The sequence below is a fragment of the Dama dama genome, chromosome 14 (genome assembly GCF_033118175.1).
Source record: "Dama dama isolate Ldn47 chromosome 14, ASM3311817v1, whole genome shotgun sequence".
Taxonomy (NCBI): domain Eukaryota; kingdom Metazoa; phylum Chordata; class Mammalia; order Artiodactyla; family Cervidae; genus Dama; species Dama dama.
The window spans coordinates 29,721,831-29,743,547 of NC_083694.1; the positions used below are offsets into that span (position 1 = coordinate 29,721,831).

Here is a 21,717-nt window from a genome sequence, read left to right on the forward strand (position 1 = left end):
ACAATCATTTATGTGAGTCAAATATATAACTAGAAAATCACTCAGCACAGGGACTCCTGGAAACGTCAGGATCATATTTGTTTCCTTGCTCTATGCCTGCTGCATGTCACCTTTATGGTCACATACAAAATCCAGTGAGATAACAGAAAAACACATCTGAACTCTTATCATAGGTTTGTATTAACTCTCAGGTTCTCAATTGCCTGTTTTTTCCTCAGTCCTACTCCAGATTTTTAATATCTTACTGTTTATCCGTTCATTTTACTTTTTTTTTTTTTTTTTACAAAACAAAACCAAAAAAGAACTTTAAATTTTGCCCAATACTCCTGAGAAATTCTCCCTTACACTTAAGTCAAAACAAAGGTAAGTTAACTGTAGTGGGTTGAATAGAGGTACCCCAGGAGATACAGCCAAATCCTAATGCTCCCCTCTCACCTGTAAATGTAACCTAATTTAGAAATAGAGCTTCTGTAGGTGTAATTAAGTAAAGGATCTCAAGATGAGATCATCCTAGACTTGCAGTGAGCCCTAAATCCAGTGGCTGGTGGAAGATCTGAGACATAGACACAGAAGAGAAAAAGGGGCAAGAGCAGGCTCTGAGAAGGTGGAGGCAGAGATGGAAGTGATGCTGCTGCAAGCCTAGGAACTTCTGGAGCCACCAGAAGGTGGACAAGGCAAGGAATGGTCCCTCCTGGAGCCTTTGGAGGGAGGATGGCTCTGTCAACACCTTGATTTGGGGCTAATGGCAGAACTGTGAAAGAATAAATTTCTGCTGTTTGGAGCCATCAGGTCTGTGATAATTTATTATGGCAGCCACAGGAAATTAATACATTAACCCATTGTATCAGTCCCCAAATAACACCCAAACCCAACTCTTCAGCCAGTTTCCTCTCTTCCTACTACTCCTTAAAAAAAATCACCTCGTCTTACTTGGCTTTCCTCTTTCCCACCTTGTACTTGTCAGTCCCTCTCTCAGTGCGGGCTGTCATAAAAAATAATAATAATAATAATAATAAAACACTCTATGGAATGGGTGGCTTAAGCAATAAACATTTATTTCTCACGTCCTAGAAGCTGAAGTCTGAGATGAGCATGCCAGCAAATCTGGTTCTGGTGACTTCTTTCAGGTAGCAGACTGCCGACTTCTCCCTGTGTCCTCGCTTGGTAGAAAGAGGCCCATCTATCCCTCTGCCTCTTCTAAGGGCAGTGATTCATTCCAGAGGGCTCCATCTTCATGGCTAATCTTCTTCCAAGACCCCACCTTCAAACACCATCACACGGGGGAGGTTGGGTTACATCAATATTCAGTCCATAACAATCCCCTTTCCGCCTTTCATTTTTCTTTCTCTACTTGCTGTTTCTTTCTGGTTTGGGTGCCACTATTCCTAACCTCGCTTCATCATGCAGGTGGGACCTCTGAATCGCCTCCCTGGAAGTCCCTGCGTGATGAATGCTGGATTTATACTGCACACTTCACCACGTGAGAGGTGAAACCTTTCATTTGGAGCAAAAGCCACGGGAAATAAGTAAAAAGCTACTCATCATGTCATTAGAGAATCTTAGCCCACTTCGAACCTACATCTTCAGGTCATCATTTCTCCTGATAACCAGCAATTTCAGTCATTTTCTACATGCATTTCTGTTGGTCTTCTGAGAATTCTCATTTCCCAAAGTAGAGAGGCCACACCGTCTTTGGTGAGCCTGGGTGGCACAGGGGTTGCTGTGCTGGGGGAGATTATAATGTGAGATGGCATCACCCCACTTTCCACCCACCCTCAGAAGCAGGGAGACAGCAGAGCAAACAGCACCCAGGGAAAAGGAGAGATTTCCAGTTACTTCCTTCCCGGGTTCTTCCCCAGAGCCTCTGTTATTCCTACCCATCCTGAGCCGGAAAAGAGTTCAGCGAATGAAGAGTAAAATGTCCTAGCCTTGTAGGATGCATGCAGGAAGTCATCAAACCAGGGCAGGGGGGCCCCAGCCACAGCAAGACTCTACTCACCTGGTGAAACACCACTCAGAAGTCCCCGTGTGCGTGTGTGTGTGTGTGTGTGTATGGCCTTTACATCTTCTTCATCAAAGAAATACACGTAAATTAAAGTCAAATATGCAAAAGTATTTTTACAAATCCTCTGTCCCACTCCCCTGCCCCCCACCTGTGGCCCTCTTCTCTGGAGCAACTTCTGAACTTCTTGAGGTATTTAGCTTCAATTTTCAAAATGTGCTTGTGCTCTTATTTCTGCCACCTCTTGATTTATCCATTTCAGACACTGACTCTTCACTCTGCATTTTGATGCATGAAGTTTTATTCTCTTCTCTCTCCCTCCTCCCAACAATGGTATTAATAAAAACCAGAACAGGCTCCTAATCATGGGGCCTTTGTTAGGTACCAGGCACATTCCATTTTAGCACAGCTGGTCACCCTTTCCTCCCAGATCCCACACTCCCTCCTGTTCCCCCACCTCACTGGTTACTCCCTGGGTCACCTCTGCCAGTTCTCTCTCTCTTCCTGCCCTCTTGGGGATAGAGCACGCAGGGTTCAGTCCCTGGTCCTCTCTTCTTCTCCATCCACTCTCCCTGCTTGGTGGTCTCATCTAAGCTCACAGCTCTAAGTACGTCCATTTCTTGATAACTCCCGGGGATTCATGTCTCTAGCCCTGACCCCTTTCATGACTCCAGACCCCTATGTCCACCTCGCTTCTTGACCTCTCCACTTAGATGGCTAACAGACACCCCACACTTAGCACATCCCACACCCACTCTGGCTGATCATTCCAAGAGCTGCTCCCCCTGCCGACTTCATCATCTCTGTGATGACAACTCTGTCACTGTGGTTGCACGGATACAAAACCTGCAGGGAGGCTGGGGTACAAAGAGAAGAGAGTCAGTGAGAAATTCCCCACAGCAGATGTGGTAAAGACATCTTAAAAACAAGCTAATATACCCAACAGTCATAGCAGGATTATTCATAGTAGCTAAAATGTGGAAATACACATGCGTCCATCAATAGATGAATGGATAAGCAAGATGATATATACCCATACAATGGAATATTATTCTACCATAAAAGGAATGAAGTTGATAAATGCTCCAACATGAATGAATCTTGAAAGCCTTATGCTAAGTGAAAGAAGCCAGACACAAAAGGTCACATATTACATGATTCCATTTATATGAGATGTCCAGAATAGACAAAGAGCAGATTATTGGTTGCCAGGGGATGAAGAAAGGGGGGAAGTGAAGAGGAACACTGATGGATACAGGGTTTCTTTCCGGGATGATGAAAATGATATGCAATTAGATAGTGGTGATGGTGGAACAACTATGAATATGCTAAAAACCACTGAATTGTACACTTTATAAGAGTGAATTTTATGGGGTATGAACTACATCTAGAAAATTGTTTTTTATGAGCTAACATTCAAATTTAAATAGTGTGCTGTAATGTGTTACTAAGTAACTCATTACTCCAGCCTTCAGTTAAGGACTGCATATACACTGCCTCTCTTAGAACAAGTTGAAGCAAATTAAGAGAAAAGAATGATGTTCTGTGTTTGGGTGAATATGGAGAAAAGCAAACAGTCACACAAGGACTGTAGAGAGGAGATTAAGGATTAAGGAAGCAAAAATTAGATCAGGAAGTAACTAGGAGAAACCTAAGACTTGTGATGCTCCTACAGGGATCTGTGGTGAAAAGAAAGTGTCCGATTCTTTGTGACCCCATGGACTGTAGCCCACCAGGCTCCTCTATCCATGGGATTTTTCAGGCAAGAGTACTGGAATGGGTTGCCATTTCCTTCTCCAGAGGATCTTCCTGACCAGGGATTGAACCCGGGTCTCCCGCATTGTAGGCAGATGCTTTACCATCTGAGCCACCAGGGACCTGTGGTAGGTGGTGCCAAAGACAGAACCTGCTGGTTTTCCTCCCGTTAGAAGCATGGGGACTCTAGAGATATTTGCCAATTTCCTCCCAGCCTCCAAAGTCTCTGGTTTTGTTCAGATATGTACCTCTCGCTGACATAGTCCATATCCTGCATGGAAAGCCTCTGGTTATAGGGGCGGGGTATTGGCCCAGAACTAAGCTCCTCAGTGTTGGTCCCAAGATGAACTTAGAGTGTCAAGTCAGAATAAAGTCAAAACAGGGGATGGAAACAGTGTTTCCCGATGCTGTATCTCTGCAAGGGAAAGTCCAGGAACTGCCTTCAGCCATCTTGAGAGGAGGTGGTTTGAATATGGAGCTAACGCAAAGAAAGAGAACCAAGACTTAGACAGTAATTCTAACATATGAGCCATGGACCAAGCTGCATCTACACCTTTGTCTACTATTAGACTGTTCAGTTATACAAGCCAATTAATTCCTATTTATGGGGTGAGCTTTCTGTAACTCGGAGCAGCAAAGATCACATCTATAGTCAGGCGATAATGTCTGAGAGCACACACAAAGTGTGCAAACTACACCTATTTCCCCATTATGTTACTTGTTTTTTCATCAGAGGTTTATAAAAAGGGGCATAAAACCTCCTGGAAATTCTGCTTATGAAATACTTGTATGGGTTTCATGATAACTAAAACAAATCTATAAAGCTTTCAAGACTAAATAAAAAATGTAACTGACAAAATTAATTTTGATTTGTGTTAGCCTTAAATATTTTGAACATGTAAGTCTATACTTGACAAACCCAAGTTTGAGCCACATTAATATTATTCCTGTGAACACATCCACCATTTGGTTTCTGTGGAAGGTCAGGTGCCGTGTTGTTTTGAAGTTTGTGTGTGTGTGTGTGTGTGTGTGTGTGCGTGTGCTCCGCCGTGTCCAACTCTTTGAGACCCCGTGGATGATAGGCCACCAGGCTCTTTTGTCCATGGAATTTTCAAGGCAGGGATACTGGAGCAGGTTGCCATTTCCTATTCCAGTGGACCTTCCTGCCCCAGGATCGAACCTGAGTCTCCCGCACTAACAGACAGGTTCTTTTCTGCTGTGCCACCTGGGAAGCCCATTGGAGTTCAGTGGGCTGCAAGTCAAGTTGGCCAGGCCCAGGCTTGCCCTTAGCCTGTAATCCACCCAGACTCATTACTCCACACAGTTCATGTATCAGCCTCTAGGGGCCGTCCCATCCCAGAAACTAGCTTGGACGCTTTTCATGTGATGCCCTAAGTGACAGATGTCTCTGTATGTAAAATGGAAAATCATAGCAATCGCTGGAAATGTCACCATCACTGCCTGAGTATGCAAGAGACGCACCCAAAACAAAATAAGTAATGTTGAAAATAGAGTATGAGCAAAAACCTACCAGGCAAATGAAATGAGGAAAAAATTGGAATATTAATGGTTTTGGCAACCTGGAATTTTCCCACCCCACACACTGACCAAAAGCGCGCATCAGGCTCAGCCAGCACCTCACAGCCAGCAGTAACCTGACAGCATCGAGCTCTCCACCGCCTGGGCCCAGCTCCTCACTGACTTAGTGAATCCGGCCCCCCTCGCAGCTGAGGAGCTGGTCAGCTGGCCCTAGGCAGGCACAATTTTCTCTTTGTACAATATCTGCTATAAATCAAAGGTTCCTAAGAAGCCCTGAAGGTGGTAAGTAGGATGCTCCCAGTTCTCCAGAGGAAGCTGGAGGGGAAGCAGGAAACCTCACTGCCTCAGCAGTCCAGCCCAGTCCACCTGCCACACATTGTTCTCAGCCCCTTTTCTTTCCGTCAAGATTTACTGAAGGGCTTCCTGGAAGGGCTCCTGCTGCTCTGTCGCTCAGTCGTGTCCAACTCTTTGCCCCTCGCGGACTGTAGCCCGCCAGGCTCCTCTGTCCGTGGGATTCTCCAGGCAAGAGTACTGGAGTGGGCTGCCATGCCCTCCTCCAGGGGATCTTCCCAACCCAGGGATCGAACTCACATCTCCTGCACTGGCAGGCAGATTCATAGTTTATTCTAATTCCCGTCTCATCTATTTCCCATGGCAAATGGTGGATATTTTTTACATTTAGGATCCTTAATCTGCCTATATAACGTAAATATGGAGCAGTGCAGCCCACCTCATTGTTTCAAAATTATTCAAATTTTGCTCATTCCTGCGTGCCATAACTGCGGCTTCTGCTTGAGTAACCACTCCCTGCCTGGTAGTCATTATTTCCCATTTGAGGCATATTTAAAACTATGCAGATGTGCTTTGGTCTTGCTGTTATCATTTACCAATAAAAGGAAGCCAGATTCAGTGACAACAAGTTCTCTGCAAATTGCTTCACACTGGATATCTTTGGGAGCCTCTCAAAACTGGTTTTTAAAAAAAGAATGAAGAAAAAGAGCAATTTTCTTTACAGAGCTTAGAGGCTTTTCCATGGATATTTCTGAACGTCAGATAAGATCATTGCTGCCTTTGTAAGTATTAGCCACAAGAAAAGAGATAAAAACAAATACTTTCTACTACCCTGCACACAATAAAGAGCTAAAGGGCCAGGATATTATACAGTTCATCCGTGTATTGATATTTAGTTGATAAAATATTTCTACAAGACCAGCCTTCATGCTATTTTGACAACATGAATCTTTGTGTCTATAGATTAAGACAAAGAAAGATTTTAGCCAAATATTTAAGGAGGCTGAAAGCTTTAGAAAAATATAAACAAAGATTTTGTATTTATGGTACAAAATAGAAACAAGAAACCCAGGCACTCTCTTCTGCCCTTGGTGGATATCTTTGTTTGAAGCTTGCACCTGTTTGGGGCTTCCCAGGTGGCGCTAGTGGTAAAGAACCCACCTACCAATGCAGGTAGACTTAAGAGACGTGGGTTCGATCTCCGGGTCAGGAAGATCCCCTGGAGGAGGTCATGGCTACCCACTCCAGTATTCTTGCCTGGAGAACGCCGTGGACAGAGGGGCCTGGAGCGCTATAGTCCATAGGGTCACACAGAGTCAGACACGACTAAAGCAAAGCAGCATGCAGGCAAGCTGGCTGGCTCCAGAAGTTCTGTGCCTCTGCATGTGCCATCTCTACCTGAAACAACCTCCCCTTCCCACCACTTGGCTGGCAACCTCCTACTTATCCATTAAAACACAGCTCAGATGTCACCCCCTAATTCCTAGACTCCCCAAGCCGGGGTTGCTGCTGTCTTCTGTGCTCCAGCAGCTCTTTGACCATCACTTGACCGTGGCATTGGCCATCAGCGCTGTGATTCACCTGGTCACACATCTGTCTTCTTCACTACACAGCAAGCCCTATGTGGGCAGGCTCTGCAGATGCATCTTTAAGGCCCACTACATAACTTGGTGTGCCTCACTGAAGGAAGAGGCTCACTGATGAACAAAAAAATGAATGAATGAGTGACTGAAAGATTGACTGAGATACACACATCCCGCAAACCGCTGGCTGAGAATGATACACCAGTTGTCACCAGGCCCTGCCTACCACACTGCTCCACTGAAGAGCACACCCCTCATATCACTTGTGAGAACTGCCTTCCCAGCTGTAACAGCCACTCCTGAGGATCCAGGAAGTAACTCTCCTCCTAAACAGTGGGAAACAATTTTTTTTAAAAAATAATAACTTAAATTAGTTGAGTGATAGCATTTCCCTTTAATGAACTTCTAAGAAACAAAAGCTCTGCCATAGACTACCTTCCAATCAGGCATGCTCTTCAAGCATCACTGAATTTCCTCTTGAATAAGAATGGTGCACATGGGCCTCTGGCCGACCACTGAGCTTTGCATGGTGATTTCCACAGGAAAGGTGTACAGCAAAGGACCTGGAGACAGCCTCAGAAGACACTTTTTAAAAAGAACTCTGACATGCAGACCGGTAAGGCACTTGGTAGGTGAGAGCAGGGATTGCCTTATACAAAACCTTATGTCATCTTTTTGGATGTTCTTCTAATAAATTGCTCCTGTTTTATTTTCACTTCAATGAAAAAAAAAAAGTGCAAAATCAACTCTCTTTTCTTTCCAAACTAGACATCCCGAATGATAAAATGGTGTGCCAATGGTTGGCCTAACAGTGATGATGACCATAAGCTTGGACCCTGAAATCAGATAGATTTAGGCTGGAATCCCCATTTCATCCCTTCTTAGTACCATGCCCTTCATCTCTATGTGTCAGCCTATCCCACTGTAAGATGGAGATAATAACACTAACCAAGTGTAGGGTCTTGTGAGAAAAGCGCCTAGCATGGTATCTAGCATGTGGTTAATGCTCAGACTGTTGGGTCTTAATGCCATTATTGTTATTTTTGTTGTTGTTGTTCAGTTGCTCAGTTGTGTCCAACTCTTTGTGACCCCATGGACTGCAGCACGCCAGGCTTCCCTGCCCTTCGCTATCTGCTGGAGTTTGCTCAAACTCATGTCCATTGAGTCAGTGATACCATCCAGCCATCTCATTCTCTGTGGCCCCCTTCTCCTCCTGCCCTCAATCTTTCACAGCATCAGGGTCTTTCCCAATGAGTCAGCTCTTTGCATCAAGTGGCCAAAGTACGGGAGCTTCAGCTTCAGCATCAGTCCTTCCAGTGAATATTCAGGGTTGATTAGTATGCTAATAATCCAGAACATTAATCGGAATGTATTAATGTTCATATTGCATGTTCATAACTGGCATGTTAATTTTAGACTGGAAACCACCATGTTTTCAGAGGCCAGCTCTAAATGGAATGCGCTCTTTCTGTTGCATTTTTCCTCAAGGAGCTGCATCATTGCTCCAGAATTCTAGGTACATTCTTTTTTTTTGGCCATGATACATGGCCTGTGGGCTTCTAGTTTCTCAACCAGGGATTGAACCAGTGTTCCCTGCATTGGAAGTGCAGAATCTTAACCTCTGGACCACAAAGGAGGTCCCTAGATACATTTTTAATAGCTTTCTCAGAATCTTTACGGAGAAGTACCTTGAAACCTCATAAAACTAGCATTTCAACTGTGTCTCATTTAGCTGACTTATAAGACACTGTGATGTTCTTTTCAAGGGTGGGGGGAGACTGCATGGGAAAAATAGTCTTGAAAACACAGCATGATGAGCAAACATTATTTAAGGATGAAGGAAACTGTATCCCATTTTTCAAAATCTAAGCCTTTGTTATAAAACTCATGTTCAAAAAAGTGCACAGTGAGGATGGAAAGTTACTGTTTCATGGGTACAGAACTTCAGTTTAGAATAATAAACTTCTGAAGTGTGGCCATGAGAAGCTACTCCTCGCCTAAGGTCAGGGGTAACGACCCGGAGCGCCAGGCTGCGACAGCGCAGGGGCGGCACAGAGGAGCTTCCCCACGCCCGAGGTCAGGAGCGGCGGCCGAGAGGAGCAACCCCACCTCCAAGGAGCGGCCACTGCGCGGGAGGGCTGAGAGGAGCTACTCCACGTTCAAGGTCAGGAGGGGCGGCCGTGAGAAGATACCCCTCGTCCAAGGTAAGGAGCAGCGGCTGCGCTTTGCTGGAGCCGCTGTGAAGAGATACCCCACATCCAAGATAAGAGAAACCCAAGTAAGACAGTAGGTGTTACGAGAGGGCACCAGAGGGCAGACACACTAAAACCATAATCACAGAAAACTGGCCAATCTGATCGTATGGACGACAGCCTTGTCTAACTCAATGAAACTAAGCCATGCCGTGTGGGGCCAGCCAAGATGGTCGGGTCATGGTGGAGAGGTCTGACAGAATGGCAAACCACTTCAATATTCTTGCCTTGAGAACCCCATGAACAGTATGAGAAGGCAAAATGATAGGATACTGAAAGAGGAACTCCCCAGGTCGGTAGGTGCCCAGTATGCTACTGGAGATCAGTGGAGAAATAACTCCAGAAAGAATGGATGGAGCCAAAGCAAAAACAATACCCAGTTGTGGATGGGACTGGTGATAGAAGCAAGGTCTGATGCTGTAAAGAGCAATATTGCATAGGAACCTGGAATGTTAGGTCCATGAATCAAGGCAAATTGGAAGTGGTCAAACAGGAGATGGCAAGAGTCAATGTCGACATTCTAGGAATCAGAGAACTAAAATGGACTGGAATGGGTGAATTTAACTCAGATGACCATTATATCTACTACTGTGGGCAGGAATCCCTTAGAAGAAATGAAGTAGCCATCATGGTCAATAAAAGAGTTTGAAATGCAGTACTTGGATGCAATCTCAAAAACAACAGAATGACCTCTGTTCATTTCCAAGGCAAACCATTCAATAGCACGGTAATCCAAGCCTATACCCCAACCAGTAATGCTGAAGAAGCTGAAGTTGAACGGTTCCATGAAGACCTACAAGACCTTTTAGAACTAACACCCCAAAAAGATGTCCTTTTCATTATAGGGGACTGGAATGCAAAAGTAGGAAGTCAAGAAACACCTGGAGTAACAAGCAAATTTGGCCTGGAGTACAGAATGAAGCAGGGCAAAGGCTTTGCCAAGAGAATGATGCACTGGTCACAGCAAACACCCTTTTCCAACAACACAAGAGAAGACTCTACACATGGACATCACCAGATGGTCAACACCAAAATCAGATTGATTATATTCTTTGCAGCCAAAGAGGGAGAAGCTCTAAACAGTCAGCAAAAACAAGACTGGGAGCTGACTGTGGCTCAGATCGTGAATTCCTTATTGCCAAATTTAGACTTCAATTGAAGAAAGTAGGGAAAACCACTAGACCATTCAGGTATGACCTAAATCAAATCCCTTATGACTATACAGTGGAAGTGAGAAATAGATTTAAGGGACTAGATCTGATAGACAGAGAGCCTGATGAACTATGGACGGAGGTTCGTGACACTGTACAGGAGACAGGGATCAAGACCAAAATAGCTGTGAAAAGAAGAGAAGCGAAAAGCAAAGGAGAAAAGGCAAGATATTCCCATTTGGATGCAGAGTTCCAAAGAATAGCCAGGAGAGATAAGAAAGCCTTCCTCAGTGATCAATGCAAAGAAATAGAGGAAAACAACAGAATGGGAAAGACTAGAGATCTCTTCAAGAAAATTAGAGATACCAAGGGAACATTTCAAGCAAAGATGGGTTTGATAAAGGACAGAAATGGTATGGATCTAACAGAAGCGGAAGATATTAAGAAGAGGTGGCAAGAATACACAGAAGAACTGTACAAAAGAGATCTTCACAACCCAGATAATCACAATGGTGTGATCACTCACCTAGAGCCAGACATCCTGGAATGTGAAGTCAAGTGGGCCTTAGAAAGCATCACTATGAACAAAGCTAGTGGATGTGATGGAATTCCAGTGGAGCTATTTCAAATCCTGAAAGATGATGCTGTGAAAGTGCTGCACTCAATATGCCAGCAAATTTGGAAAACTCAGCAGTGGCCACAGGACTGGAAAAGGTCAGTTTTCATTCCAATCCCTAAGAAAGGCAATCCCAAAGAATGCTCAAACTACCACACAACTGCACTCATCTCACACGCTAGTAAAGTAATGCTCAAAATTCTCCAAGCCAGGCTTCAGCAATACATGAACTGTGAACTTCCAGACGTTCAAGCTGGTTTTAGAAAAGGCAGAGGAACCAGAGATCAAATTGCCAATATCCGCTGGATCATTGAAAAAACAAGAGAGTTCCAGAAAAACATCTATTTCTGTTTTATTGACTATGCCAAAGCCTTTGACTGTGTGGATCACAATAAACTGTGGAAAATTCTGAAAGAGATAAGAATACCAGACCACTTGACCTGCCTCTTGAGAAATCTGTATGCAGGTCAGGAAGCAACAGTTAGAGCTGGACATGGAACAACAGACTGGTTCCAAATAGGAAAAGGAGTACATCAAGGCTGTATATTGTCACCATGCTTATTTAACATATGCATAGTACATCATGAGAAACCTTGGGCTGGATGAAGCACAAGCTGGAATCAAGACTGCCAGGAGAAATATCAATAACCTCAGATACGCTGATGACACCATCCTTATGGCAGAAAGTGAAGAGGAACTAAAAAGCCTCTTGATTAAAGTGAAAGAGGACAGTGAAAAGTTGGCTTAAAGCTTAACATTCAGAAAACTAAGATCATGGCATCTGGTCCCATCACTTCATGGGAAATAGATGGGGAAACAGTGGAAACAGTGTCAGACTTTTATTTTTGTGGGCTCCAAAATCACTGCAGATGGTGACTGCAGCCATGAAATTAAAAGACGCTTACTCCTTGGAAGGAAAGTTATAACCAACCTAGATAGCATATTAAAAAGCAGAGACATTACTTTGCCAACAAAGGTCCGTCTGGTCAAGGCTATGGTCTTTCCAGTGGTCATATATGGATGTGAGAGTTGGACTGTGAACAAAGCTGAGCACCGAAAAATTGATGCTTTTGAACTATGGTATTGGAGAAGACTCTTGAGAGTCCCTTGGACTGCGAGGAGATCCAACCAGTCCATCCTAAAGGAGATCAGTCCTGGGTGTTCATTGGAAGGACTGATGCTGAGGCTGAAACTCCAGTACTTTGGCCACCTCATGCGAAGAGTTGACTCATTGGAAAAGACCCTGATGCTGGGAGGGATTGGGGGCAGGAGGAGAAGGGGACAAGCAAGGATGAGATGGCTGGATGGCATCACCGACTCGATGGGCATGGGTTTGGGTAGACTCCGGGAGTTGGTGATGGACAGGGAGGCCTGGTGTGCTGCACTTCATGGGGTCACAAAGAGTGGGACACGACTGAGCAACTGAACTGAACTGGAGATGGTTACACAACAATGTGAAGGTACCCAGTGCCACTGAACTGTATGCATAAACTGGTTAAAATGGTGAATTTTGTGTTACGTACATTTTACCACAGTAAAAAAAAAAAAAAAAAAAAAAGTATAAAGAAGTTTAAAAATCACATGCTTTCACACTTTTCTCTAAATGAACACACACAAATTTCAGTAAGCTTCTCTCACCCAGCTACAGATATCTCTTTAAAACTCCCATAATCTTAAAGATGACCTTAAAGGAAATAATTAAAGCAATAAAGATCATCCATTTAAAGCAATGCTAGTCAAACCCTTCAGATCAGCAGGCGGGCCCCACGGCTCTCAGGAAGTCCCCTGTCTGTGTTTCCTTAAATGAGCTCAGGTACAAGAGGGAGCATGTTGTTTTTTTAGGAAATTTCAAAGTCAGGCAGGAAAAGCTATCTTTTATCAAAGTGGAGAGGAAAGGGACAAAGAAAGTAGGCACTGGAAATATTTTCCGGAGGTAAGGAAGCCAAAATAGAAATCACGAGACTATATGATTCAGGTAGCCTTCATTAGTTTTGCTTTTCGCAGCCCTAGAAAAGTCCAAGTGCACTGCAAAGAAATTGTTCGAAGATGCATCCTTTTCCACAAATGACTCATGGGAGACCAAGGGTGTGAGGCCCAAGCTTTTCTTTTGCACTCTGTCCTGCGGTCAACAGGTGGACAGAGGCTCGGGCACTTCTGTCCTCTGCAGGTTACCCTCAGCTCCCGGCACCGACCCACCCGCACGCACTTGGTGGTCTCAGCGCAGTGCACACGAGTGCCAGACACCCAACCAGGAAAGGGTGAAGAAAGAGGGGGAGGGCTGTCTCCCTTCTGCCTTCCTTATGTTTTTGCTGCTTTCTCATTATCCCCCGTTGCCAGAGAGTAAATTAGAAAGTTAATTTTTAGCAGCAAAGTCTGTGTTTTTTGGTCTTTGTTTTCCTAGGATATATTTATTAGCAGGTTCAGTATTTGACTGTGTCGTCTGGTTTTTACAAGTCTGCACATGCGGTTCTTTTCTGTTGTTTTTATTAAAGAGAAAAGTATCGTTTTCTCAACTCTCCATACGGTAGTCTATTACAGTGGACCTGGGTGGAAGTTTCTTCCCAGAGAGAGGCTGTCTCCCTCCCATTTTAGGATGGATGGAAGGTCCACACTAAAACCTTAAACCCCTTTGGCCATGTGAATTCAATACACCTTTAAGATGGCAGAGCTCTGGAGGGTGAGTAGTCCACTGACACTTCCTCGTCTTGCCTTTCTGTGACCACAAGCCACCGGCCAGCCTGACTCAAACACGTCCTGTCAACATTCCCAGGACAGGCAACAAAGGCAAAGAGAGACAAGTACAACTGTATCAAGCTTTAAAACTTCTGTGCATCAAAATCAGCGGTGGGAAAGACAGCCTACCAAATGGGAGATAATATTTGCAAATCGAATATTTGATAAGAGGTTAATATTCAGACTATACAAAGAACTCCTACAACTCAAAAAAAATCAAATAACCCAATTTTTAAATAAGCAAAGGACTTGAATAGATATTTCTCCAAAAGACAATATACAAGTGGTCAAGAAGCATGTAGAAAGATGGTCAGCATCACTAATCATTAGGGAAATGCAAATAAAAACACTGGTTAGAATGGCAACTATCAAAAAACCATAAAACAAGTGTCAACAAGGATGTAAAAAAATTGGAAGCCCTGTGCATTATTGGTGGGATGTAAAATGGTACAATCACCATGGAAAACAGTATGGCAGTTCCTCAAAACATTACAGACAGAACTATCATACGATCCGGTAGTCCATTTCTGGGTATATGTCTGAAAGGACTGAAAACAGGCTCTTGAAGAAATATTTGCATATTCACATTGTTAGCAGGATGATTCTCAATAGACTAAAGCTGGAAGCAACCAAGTTGTTGTTGTTTTGTTGCTAAATTGTGACTATTTGTGACCCCACGGACTATAACCCACCAGGCTCCTCTGTCATGGGATTCTCCAGGCAAGAATACTAGAGAGGGTTGCCATTTCTCTCTCCAAGGGATCTTCCTGACCCAGGGATCGAATCTCTGTCTCCTGCTTGGCAGGCAGATTCTTTATCACTGAGACACCAGGGAAGCCCAACCAAGATGAACAGATTAAAAAAAAAAAGTATGATATGTACATGTAATGGAGTATTATTCAGCCTGGAAAAGGAAGGAAATTCTGACATATGCTATGACACAGATAAACCTCAAGGATACCATGCTAAGTGAAATAATCCAGTCACAAAAAGACAAATAATGTATGATTTCACTTACATGAGTTATCTAGAGTAGACACATTTACAGAAACAAAAGGAGAATGGTGGTTACCAGGGGCTAGGGCAGGGAGAAAGGCGAGTTGTTATTTAAAGGATTGCAAAGAGTTGGACAGGGTGGAGCAACTAACACTTTCACTTTTCATACCATTTCAGATATATAAGATGAAAATGTTTGGGAGATCTGTTCTATAGCATTGTAAATATACTTAACTGTACACTTAAAATGGCTAAGATGGTAAATTTTATGTTATGTGATTTTTTACCATGATTTTTAAAAACACACTGTGAATCACAGAGCTTAAGAGGTTTAAGGAATTTTTTTTTTTTTTTAATGTTTTGGTCTTCTATACATAAACTAAGAAGAAAATAGACTCTCTCTTGATGTGAGTAAGGGTTTTGCCTCTGTCCCCAGGGGAAACCCCATCTAGATTGAAAGCCACCTAATATTTCAGGGGCTTTCCAGAGGACCCAAACCTTGCACCAGTAGGGTTATTGTGCCTCTTTCTTTCCTGCCCAGCCAAACGTGTCCAGAAGAGTCTAAACAGGCCTCTATTTTTTTTAAAGAAGTTTCCTTCCTCGGTGTCTGTGTGCATGATATTAAAATGAAAGTCCAATTTTAATATTAATTCAGCTTAATTGTAATTTTAAAAGTTAACGAAGGCCTTTGGTCCAAGTTACGCAATGGGCCAGGCATTCAAGATGAAACACGAGGGACTCACAGACTAAAAGGCAAGTCAGATGAATGAATAAATAATTGTGCTACAAAATAACACCTGCTATAAAAAGGCATATATATAAAAAGGTACAGCACACCATGGGAAGCTAAGAAGAGAACATTTAGTGGGGTTAGAAGGAGTAAGGACAGGTCACCGCTGTGAGCAGAGTCCAAAAGCATGAGGCAGTTCATCATAGTGGTTAACCCACAACACAGACTTTGGAGCAGAGGAACCTGGATATCAGAACACAGCCCTGTCACTGCTAAATGTGTGCCAATAAGCTTATTAGTTAACCTCTCTAAGCCTCAATTTCCTTATTTACAGAAAGGAGATAGTAATTTTTTAAAGTCAATGTGTAAAGTTATTATAAGGGTTACATTAAATAAACTAACATAAATAAATGACCCATGCTCAATACATGTTTAAAAGAGAAGGCTCACGTGGAGGCAAGAACAACACATGCAAAGGCATGGAGCACAAGAGGTCTTGCATTCCCACCAGTGTACATGGAAGGTCTTGCCAGGAGGGAGCAGGACAGGAGGCTGGAAAGGCTATCTGTGGGCAGTGGGGACCTGTGGAGGGTTTAATCAGGAGGGTGATGAGGAGACATTACCTGTGCCCCTCACATTGCCCCATCTTGCTGTTCAGTTGCTTAGTCATGTCCAACTCTTTGCAACCCCATGGACTGCAGCACAGCAGGCTTCCCTGTCCTTCACGATTTCCCAGAATTTGCTCAGACTCATGTCCGTTGAGTCGGTGATGCCATCTAACCATCTCATCCTCTGTCATCCCCTTCTCCTCCTGCCTTCAATCTTTCCCAACATCAGGTGGCCAAAGCATTGGAGCTTCAGCTTCAGCATCAGTCCTCCAATGAATAGTCAAGGTTGATTGCCTTTCAGATGGACTGGTTTGATCTCCTTGCTGTCCAAGGGACTCTCAAGAGTCTTTTCTAACACCACAATTCAAAAGCATTAATTCTTTGGCACTCAGCCTTCTTTATGGTCCAACTCTCACATCCATACATGACCACTGGAAAAGCCTCCCATTTCAGTAACTGGTCTGACTTCCATGTCTGAGGGCTTCACAGGCTCCCTTCCCCCAAGCACTGCAGGAGGGCCGTCCACTGCTACAGTACTGGCACCTCTCCTTGATCCCAACCAAGCCTGATGAGAGTTGGAATATAAATACCCCTGCTCTCTCGCCCCTCAGGTAGGATAAATCTGAAGCATGTATTCCACAGTGACTCCACTGGTTCCCCAGCAGAACTCACATTCCTGTTACTCACATTGGTACCTGGCTTGATAACACATCCCTTACTAGCAGGCTTCCCTTCCCCATCTCACTTCCCTACTCCCATGGTACCATTTCCTGAGATTACCTCCCAAATCAACCAAGAACCAGAATCCTTATCTCAGGGCCACTTTGTAACAAAACCTATACTAAGATGTGTGCCATGACCTTATCTGTTTAGAAAGATGCTTCCTGAAGCAAGGGGAGAATGGATTGGACTGAGTGGAGCTAGAGGCAGAGAGTTAGGAGATCCCTGCAGTAACTGAGGAAGGAGGTTGTGAGTATTATAGGGGTAGAGTGGAAGCGACACTTCGGAGACAGTGAGGCAGGTCCTTACTGACTGATGCATGTCACTAGGTTGGGCCAACAAGAGCTGAGGAAGAGCCTCCTCTTGCAGGTTTCACTGCATGAAGGACCTGCAGGACATTCACTGGTGAAAGCCTTGGTGACAGGTTGGATCTCGAGGTTTACAACTGCCAAGTTTTCAGCTTGGAAGTGGTAAATGAGACCATAGGGATGAATGAGGCCACATGGAGAGAGGACAAAGGAAGAAAAGCTAAGACTAGCATCCTGGGGACGCTAATATTTAAGGATAGGAATAAAAAGAGGCACCAGTCAGAGGTAAGAGACAGTAAGTCATCAACAAGAAAGGAGAGAATCAGTCAAAAGTATGTCTTTGAATCCACCAAGCATGAAACCGTGCAGTGAATTCAAATTGGTTAAGGCCTGGAACAAAGTTACCAGCGTTGGCAGCTGCTGTGTTGGTGGTGATCTCAGCAGCAGCTTGAGCAGAGTGATGAAGGCGAAAAGCAAACTGTGGGAGCCTGCGAGGCAGAGGGAAGGGTGGATGTGAGCTCAGAGAGGATGGAACCCTCTTTCCAATTGGTGGGCGTGATGGGATGGAGAGAGAGACAGACCATGGACCCAGAGGAGTGGGGGTGGGGGATAGGAAGGGGAACACATCTAAGGGAAGGGAAAGCGTCAGTTTGGTTTGTTTTTTGAAAACTTTAAACTTTTTATTTTATATTGGGGTATAGTTGATTAACAATGTTGTGGTCGTTGCAGGTGAGCAGCGAAGGGACTCAGCCATACAAATACATGGATCCATTCTCCAACTCCCCTCCCATCCAGGCTGCCACGTAACAGTGAGCAGAGTTCCACGTGCTGTACAGTGGGTCCTTGTTGGTTATCCATCTTACACAGAGCTGTGTGTACATGAGGGAAAGTGTCTTTTAAAAGACAGGGTAGACCTGAATAAGATTATGGTCTGAGAGAAATACACACACGGATAAAGGTAAAGACAAAAGAATAAAGAGAATATTTGACAGCGAAAGGTCAGCAGAGAGGCAGCTGGGAGTGGGGACAACTGCACAGAAGGAAGCTGGTTTTGAAGAGGGTGGGGATGTCTGAGAGCAGAGATTAGGAGGCTGGGATGCGTGAACACAAAGGTAAATTTAGATATTAAGAGGACTGCACACTGACTGATTTCACACAGGGGAAACTTGGGCTGGCACGGGGTGTTAATGGAGAGCATCCTGAATTAAAGGGATGCTTTGGGAGCCTGAGGGCTGCCCTGGTGGCTCAGATGGTAAAGAATCGGCCTGCAATGGGGAGACCCAGGTTTGATCTCTGAGTCAGGAAGATCCGCTGGAGAAGAGAATGGTTACCCATTCCAGTATTCTTTCCTGGAGAATCCCATGGACAGAGGACCCTGGAGGGCTACAGCCCAGAGGGTCACAAAGTGTCCGACACGTCTGAGCAACTAACACTTTCACTTTTCACTCTGGGGAGCCTGTGGAGTGGGGGGAGGGGCAGAGAGAACTGGAAGGCCTGAGAACCAGGAGAGCGCAGTGTGGAGGCAGGAGCTGGGGCCAAACCCACAGAGCAGACACTCCAGGACACTCTGCCTGGCAGCTGCACCTTCTGGCCCTGGATCTTAAAGGTGCTACTTGGTCTTTGATGAAGGAGACTGAAGAGGATGCAAGCCTAAGGGTGTACGTTTTCTGTAAAATAAGAGGCCAGGTCCTCCAATCAGAACAGAAGGCCCAGGGGTGGGGTGGGAACTTGAAGAAGAGTTGTATAGATCTGGAGCAGCCTTTGATTTCATGTTGATTAATCAGGGGGTTGCTGATGGGATGCGGTGTGCAGTCTCAGAGAGCGTAGTCTGGGGAACAGCTTGATGGCCACTTGGCACCATAAAGTCTGTTACCTGAATGCACACACATTTCTTTTTCCACATCTTGACTCTTGGCTCCACCTCCACTTCTGCAACTTGTACATACCTCAAGCCAATAAAACCCCCTGTGCTGACCTTCCCTGCATGGCACCTCATAGGTCTCACAGTGTCCATATCCGCTTGTGGACATGGTGGAATGACTCCCCGGTCACCTTCCTCCCAGAATGGTTTTCAGTTACTGACTGTGCCTTTTAGGCCCATGGGGCCCACTTCTCTCTGTAGGTAGAACTGACCCTGCCCACTCACCTTCACCAGTGCTTCATTGCTCTTGGGACTAGAGCCCTGGATCTTAGCCATGTATTAGGAGAAAGTCCATCAGGGAATTAGAGATACAGTCTTTCTCTGGAGTTAGGTTACCACTGTTTGGAAGTAGTTCTGTTTCCTAAGGCATATGAATTCTTAATCACTAGAGAAATTTTAAATTATCTGGTTAATCCTGATTATTACAGAAATTAACTCGAATCTCTACCTGGTTTACAACTCCAAACTCAGTGGTAACCAATATGTGTTGTCAAAAGACCAAATTAAAAATGGAAGAATGACAGTAATGATAATTTGCAAGTATGAGTTGTGTGAGTGATTTTCTTTTTAGTATATATTATTTTCACATACAGTTTAAATATATTATTGATAAATATCAAAATATATTGTATGTATTAGTTGATTAATGTGTTTAGTTGGGAAGAATTGTACTCAGAATTATTATGAATTCTTGCTGTGCTATTATAATTTATACAAGCTGTTATTCTAAATCACCGTTTCCCCTGTGACCTTATGATGTTTGAGACCTGTTTCATCAACCTGCAACAGCTTTATAAAATCAAGTCAAACCCAAACACTTCACTTTCACCTACACTCAAGAAAAGATAGACTCACTGTGACAGAAATAGCAATGTAACTGCTAATACAAACACTGTAAATGCCAGAAAATAAAAAGGTAAGAAGAATGTTACCCAATGCAGCCTTGGCTGGCATAGGTGCCAAATGGGGGCTTATACTTCTGATAAGGGCACAAGCAATTTCAAGCCCCACCTGTCATACACACAGGTAGAAAAATAAAGTGCATGTTTTTAAAAGAAATGAAGAAATACTTTTGAAAAATTAAAACAATGAAGCAAACTGCTGTATCCGTGCTAGTACAAACTGCATCTCAAAGAAGCCAAATGGTCCTTGAAGGAAAATTATCCTAAATAAAGGAATTGCAGCATGTATATGCAAAAAAGAATTATAGGAGTTTTAAAAAATCACATTTTCCAACTCCTACTAAACCATGTTTATAGGCAAGCATTAGGGAAAGGTCGATGAGGAACATTATTTTGGCTGGATTACATTGACATCAATTGAACCTGAGCAAGTGACAAAAAGAGAGACGACAGACATTACATGACACCTGCGGGAAGGCAATAAAAATACACCACCTTCAATGAAGCTGATTTGTGGTGGTTTAGTTGCTAAGTCATGTCCCGCTCTTGCGACCCCATGGATTGTGTAGCCTGCCAGGCTCCTCTTCCATGGGATTCTCCAGGCAAGAATACTGGAGTGGGTTGCCATTTCCTTCTCCAGGGGATCTTCCCAACCCAGGGATCAAACCTGGGTATCCTGCGATATAAGCAGATTCTTTACCAACTGAGCTATGAGGGAAGCCCTATTTCCTACAAGGAAGCCCTACTTCAATGAAGCTGATTTACAAAAAGCAAAAACAAAACTGACCTTGAACTTGATCAAGCCTCTAGATAAAACAATGGGTCTATAGAGAATACTGGGAAGAGAGGGACATGTCACTTAACACCACAGAAGTGCAATCAGACAAACCCAAAATGTGCGGAATAGAACCAATTCAGAACCAATGGCCAGGGTTCTCAACAAATAAATGGCAAGAACAAAAGTGGACAGGAGTGTTAGAGACCAAAAGACACATCAACCAAACTCAATGTATGGGCCTTGTTTGGATCCTGATTGGAATAAACCACTAGTAAGATGTCATTTATGAAACAATTGTGGAAATTTGAGTAATGTTTGTATATCAGATGTTATTAAAGAATCATTGTTAAGTGTTTTGTTATGAAAATGGTTTCCAGGTTGTATGGGAAAAAGAAGAGGAGATCCTTATCTGTTAAAGATATTATCAAAGCCCTTACAGACGTGATGTCCCAGAATTTGTTTTGAAATAATCCAGCATGGGTGAAGGTTGAGGTCAGGAAAACTGTGGAGGGGGATAGATAAAGCACGATTGGCTATATGTTAATGGGTAGTTGCTACATGGGGGTCTCTTTACTCCATTCTTTTTGTGAAATTTCTTGTGAAATTTCTTTGTGAAAGGACAGGTAGTCCTTTTTTTAATCACCTAAACTGGTGATCAGGCTTCTCTGATAGCTCAATTGGTAAAGAACCCACCTGCAATGCAGGAGACCCCGGTTTGATTCCTAGGTTGGGAAGATCTGCTGGAGAATGGATAGACTACCCACTCCAGTATTCTTGGGCTTCCCTTGTGGCTCAGCTGATAAAAAAAAATCTGCCCACAATGCGAAAGACC

At 43.9% G+C, this 21,717-nt stretch overlaps 1 protein-coding gene across 1 annotated transcript in view; it reads right to left on the bottom strand.

Annotated features, from left to right (window-relative positions):
• Nucleotides 1–1,062: 1,062 nt before the first annotated feature.
• EFCAB2 (EF-hand calcium binding domain 2) overlaps nucleotides 1,063–21,717 on the bottom strand; it is a 129,608-nt gene continuing 108,953 nt past the window's right edge. Inside the window, exons 7-9 of the mRNA XM_061160212.1 lie at nucleotides 2,844–2,859; nucleotides 2,000–2,068; nucleotides 1,063–1,261 (exon numbers count right to left, since the gene is read on the bottom strand). Of these exons, the coding sequence (XP_061016195.1) occupies nucleotides 1,198–1,261; nucleotides 2,000–2,068; nucleotides 2,844–2,859 (149 nt within the window). The 3' untranslated portion in view covers nucleotides 1,063–1,197. The remainder of the gene's footprint in view (nucleotides 1,262–1,999; nucleotides 2,069–2,843; nucleotides 2,860–21,717) is intronic.